Genomic DNA, 5,853 nt, shown 5'->3' with positions numbered 1-5,853 from the left:
TCTCCCTGCAGGGCTTGGGCGGGGCGGGTCCCATGGATCAATAGGGCGGGGTTAGCAATTATGGCTGCTCTCAGTCTTGCCCTCAGAGGCTCTGCTTCTCAGTGTCCCAGTAATTGCTGCAAGCCCCACAGAGAGAAAACTGCCCTAGGGTTCTGACCGATGCCAGACAGTCCTGGTTCTCTCGTATGAGTCTCGGTCCGTAGAGACTCGCCCGGAGCTGGAGCTCAGAGTCTGAGACTCCTCCCAATTGAAAACAACAACCACGCCCTCCGCCACCAGCGTCTTAGTATTTTACTTCAGCACTGTGCCTCCTCTGAGTCTCGGTATGTTTTACTCTTTCCTCCTAGTTGTAAATCTTCCACTCAGCCAGCCTTCCTGTGGTTCCGGATGATGTCCGTTCCGTCTTTTAGTTGTATTTTTGAAGTGGTTGTTCGAGGCAGCAAACTCTGGTGTTTACCTATGCCACCATCTTGGTTTCTCTCCCAAGTTTCTCTAGTTCTTAAAAGCCTGGGCTTACAAATGAGAATATTTTTTAGATTTTCAGATTCATGAAGGAAGATACCATAGCCTAATATACCATTAGCATCCACAATACTTAATATAGCACCTGTATTGTGTGAATAATGGATTGCTTGAATGTGTTAATAAATAAATGAGTAAGCAGTATTAAGAAACATTTTAGTGACAATCCTATTTTGCATACCAGAAATCATGTTCTGGTAAAATCTCCCCTGCTCCATGTATTTCTGATTAACCCCCAGATTATTTCTCACATCTTATCAAAGAATCCTCAGTGTTTCTGTTCTGCACAGGCTCCCACCTCTGTCACACTTGTTTGCAGCCCATGGAGAATTTGTGGTCTAAATCTTACCAGTGTTTGAGGCAATTGTTGCCAACTAGGTGGCATACACAGCTGTAAAACTAAAGTGGTGTTGATTAACCATATTCAACTACCTATTCTTTATAAGATATAAAATTGTTCTTCTGTTCCAAGTATCTCTCTTTCTACACACATGAGTAGCACTTGTTAGCTTTATGTAAAGAGCAATTTTTCCTTCTTAATATAGTTCCTTTTCTCCACAGAATGGGGAAATACATTTCCTGATCTGGGCTGACATCCAAATTCTGAGTCACACATCATGTTGTCTTCCACATGACCCTCTGGTGTCAACATTTCCTCTTTATTCAGTTAACATGCCTTATTCAAATCAACTCATTTAAATTGATTGATTTGCAGTGTAGTCTAATCAGCTCTATAAGCATATCCAGGTACTTGAATCCCACTCAGATCTTCTACACAGATAATAATTACTAAAATATAATGTTTTCTACTGCCACACAGATATTCCTAGACAATGTTATATAAAGAGGTATAATATAACAATATTAGAGCAAAATTACAATTACATATCAAGATTAAAATTATTCAGAGAGAAGCCTAATTAGTTGCATCTAGTTTATGAGTGTCTGCATAAACTCAATGAGGTGAGAGAGAAATGCAGGAGAGGGAGATTCAATGGGAGTCAGCACCCTGTATTTGAATTTGTGCTGGTTTATAAAGTAAAATCTCCATTGATACTTTGATTATGGCCAGATTATTCTCCAAACACACTGAATCCCTAAGAGAAATTGCCCTCTATTCACCTGCTCATCTAGGTGTTTTCCTAGTACTACTACTAATTTTTCTTTTGGCTTTTTCTTCACTATCATCATTTCTGACTTTTTACTCATTCTAAGCATTGCCACCCCTTAATTAGACATTTTATTTTTCTCTCATCAAGGTCTCACACATAAAATATTATCATAACTTCCCTTCTAGAGACCTCCCTGCCAAAACATACATGTGTGTATGCCGCAACCTTTTGCAGTGAGGATTCAGGATCTGAAGACCGGGCCACGCACAAATGAAAACACTAGACAAGAAACATGAATTTAAAAGGCATGGGAGGTCAGGTGGAAACCTCTCTCTAGAGAAGAAGTTCTCTGACTTCTGGCTGGTCTGCTTTTTATTTACTTGAATACACATTTGCGCTTAGCAATGCATACAGGCATATCAAAGGTAAAGTTTGGTAAACAGTAAAAGGATTATCAGGTTAGGGAATTGCCTTCAGCCATTGGGCCACAGCAGGACAATATCATGTTGATTTTCAGCCCTGCTGAATATTGGCCTTCCAATGGGTCTTTTTGTGTTAATATGTTAACTACTGTTGGTTTTAGCCTCTGGCATGTGTATAAATGCATGTGCACACATACAGGCACAGAGTTAATAAGACACATTATTAAAATCTGTTTCTTTCCTTTGGCATTACAGATACAGCCCAAATCCTTCAACAAGATATCTAAGGATATTCCTAATTTAAACCCAACTTATCTATCCAGTTTTATAGCCTCTCTCACTCCTACAAAACACTCAGATCTAACTCTAACCATTTTGTGTGTTTTTTTCTCCCTTGAACTATGAGACACTGATACCTCCAAGAGTTTTAACTTTTTCATTATTGAAAATTCACTGTCCAACACCTCAAAAGACCACACATGTTGCTAAATTATATTCACCATTTTAAACTCAGCATAGATATCACTTCCTCAAAATCTTTCTAGACATATCCATCCAGATTTTAGTTTGGCATCCTAAAACTCTATAAAAATTAAGTTTATATCATTAGAATCTGGAAAATGACCCATTTCTTATCTTTTATTCTTTTTATCCTCAATGGCTAATGGATAATTTAGGTCTCAATGACTTTGCTCATGTATTAGAGTTTATTTTTAATAATTTATTGTCTAAGCAAGTTCTAATCAGTATACCTTAAAGAAAGTATACTTGAAGTTGTCCATGAATGTATTATTTTTGTTTTTAAATATTGTTACTAAAAACAAGAAAGAAAAATTTAAAAATGTCTTTATTGATTTTTTTGGAGAGAGACAGGAGAAGGAAACAGAGATAGAAACATCGATTAGAGAGAAGCGTCATTGATTGGCTGCCTCCTGCATGCCCCCTACTGGGGATTGAGCTCACAAACCGGGCATATGCCCTGACCAAGAATTGAACCAGTGACCTCTTGGTCGACGCTCAACCCCTGAGCCACACTGGTTGGGTAAAATAAGTTTTTATTAAAAGCAGAAAAAGAGAGGTAAAAAGAATAAAGAGATACTGGGTCTCTAAAACATGCACAATTCAAATCTGATTCCAAATTGAGCTTAAAATGGGTTTTAAGATTGTTTTCTATAAGTATTGTTAATATTTAGCTCAAGGTTTATTCTTATGGTACTTTTAATGTAAACTAAAAATATAAGATTTGTAACAAACAAAACATTTCTACTCCATTTTTGCTAAACATAAAATATTGATTCACTATTCAAAATAAACATTTATGAATACATATTATAAATATTATAGTTTTTACATTATGTTTACCATTTTCTTGGATATGTCTCTTTACCCACTAATAGAATCCAATGCAGGAAATCAAGAAGATTGCTACATTTCTAGAGAAAAACCTAAATGATGAGATCTTAAATAAGATCATCCATCACACCTCATTTGGAATGATGAAGGACAACCCTCTGGTGAATTATACACATATACCAAGTTCAGTGATGGATCAGAGTAAATCCCCTTTTATGCGCAAAGGTGAATATTTTTCTAAGTTTAACTTTTGTTTTTATTTTGTTACGTATTACTCTGAAATTAGGATTAACTTTGTGATCTCTACCAAATTACTTAACCAATTTTGGTATCAATTTCCTCATCTATAAAATAAGGACACTAAAAATACTAACCACACAACATTGCTGAGTCAGATTAGAAATTATTAAAGGAAATAAAGCTTATAAACCTATTGTCAGAATACCTTGAGTATTTGATACATATTTCTCCTTGTATTTGCTACTCTGCTATATGCGAGTGGTCTTGTCAGTTCTAATATGAGTCATTCCAAATTTGTTATATCTAAATCCTCAATCTTTTCTAAATTGGCATAGACCTCCTTCTCAGTGAGAAACAAATGGCATTCCTTATAGTACCATGTTCTTTAAAGTCCCCATATTATTTAGGAAATTTTGTTAAAAAGTATTCACCAAGAGAAAATGCTTTTTTTTTTTTACACTATGGGAAGTTTTGCTACCTAAAACTTACTTCCATTGTGGCTTGTTGTATATGATTTGTGTTAAAATGTTTTATTAATGACAAAAATAATGCATTTAACAAATTATTAACTTAAACAAATTTGAGACATTATCCACTTAATAATATGATCTTCTGTTTTCAATATTCTTTACTGAATTGAAGGGAAAAGGTAGAATTTCAGTTGATGCACTGGGAAGTAAACATAATCTTGGGAAAGTATTGGGGATAGAAATGTGTAGAGAAAACCCTTAATTTTGAAAGAGTATATGGTTAAATTTTTTATAAAACATTTTCCTCCAGAATTTACTAAAATGGAAAATAGTTTCAGTGTTTTAAAATTGTGTTTGATTTTTAAAAACGCTACATTTAACCTTTCAAAAACGACTTCTGGTATAAGAAGGCAAAGCAAATTTTTCATTGTGAATAGTGCATTACAAATTTGACAAAGAAAACTAATAATACACATTCACACATTTTCTGATGGGAGACTAAGAAGAAAAACTTTATAAAACAAGACAAATATTTTATGCCAGGTCATTGACTAAAATTTCTGGAACAGTTTTATCCCCAAAAATATGAAAATTGATACCATTGCATGATTCTCATTAGAATATAGCAATAGAGGAAATAAGTTCAGTATCTGAATCATATGGTTTCTCCGACTTCAACCTAAAAGAGCCCATGCTGGCCTAATAAGAAAGACAGTTTTTATATGCCCTTCAGAAATGGTAAAGGACATGTCCGATATGGTCAGATTAACCTGAAATTTATCCAGACTTTGCCACTCCCCAAATTTATGACTTTGAACACATTAATTAATCTGCCAAAACTAAGATTACATCACTAAAAATATGGAGAAAGTACTAACATGTATGGCACAGGTTTTGGGGGAAGATTAAGGTAAATGATACATAAGCATTTGGAATATTTTTCTGATCATAAATAATACATTAAAAAGTAGCAAGCCTTATTACTTTAAACAATTCAAGATACCCCTATCCATTTATTTATTCATGCATTCAATAAACATTTAAAGAATACACACTCATTCATTAAGTTATATGTAGGAAAAACTTCATAAATATCTATAGTTAGCACATATCTTGTAGAATATGCAAGGTTGAATGGCACATGCATCTGCTTCAGGACGCTCATAATGGGCTCAAAGGGCCTTTCAAGTCTTGAAGAATTCTATGTCGAATAAACCAATGTTATAATTTAGCCACACAGTAGTAAAGGTAGTAGGGACAGGAAAATGATGTCCAATATTTATACCCGTGTCCCAAATTGCAATAAAGCAGAAAAATCTGGGCTTTGGCCAACATTTATTGTATCTGAAAAAATTTTTACACTTTCCTTACTCTTATAATGCAAATATATTTATATGTGCTAATTTATATTCAAAACAGAAGATCGTCAGAGTACTTTATATGAGTCTTTACTGTTTAAACCTGTGCTCTCTGTTTTTTAATATCTTCACATATGTACTATCTTGAATATTCACTACCCTCATATACACCCCTAAGAGCTCTTGCCATCACATACACATAGAACAAAGAATAATAACTAGGGAAACAACTTAAGGGGATGTTTTTCATTAAAGGGGCTTGAAATCTTCACCAAACCATCACAAGTTAATATAGATACAATGCAACAGGACATACTTAATATTTCATAATATAGCAAAGTAAATGTTTCCTCCAAGCACATTAACAGTAATAAAT

At 34.4% G+C, this 5,853-nt stretch overlaps 1 protein-coding gene across 1 annotated transcript in view; it reads left to right on the top strand.

The window, feature by feature from the left end:
• Positions 1-5,853, top strand: part of LOC102755501 (sulfotransferase family cytosolic 1B member 1) — a 24,193-nt gene that overhangs the window by 15,116 nt on the left and 3,224 nt on the right. The window contains exon 6 of the mRNA XM_006773096.2: positions 3,454-3,634. Within this exon, the coding sequence (XP_006773159.1) occupies positions 3,454-3,634 (181 nt within the window). The remainder of the gene's footprint in view (positions 1-3,453; positions 3,635-5,853) is intronic.

The sequence above is a fragment of the Myotis davidii genome, unplaced genomic scaffold (assembly GCF_000327345.1).
Source record: "Myotis davidii unplaced genomic scaffold, ASM32734v1 scaffold106, whole genome shotgun sequence".
Lineage (NCBI taxonomy): Eukaryota > Metazoa > Chordata > Mammalia > Chiroptera > Vespertilionidae > Myotis > Myotis davidii.
This window is presented reverse-complemented; position numbering and strand designations above follow the sequence as displayed.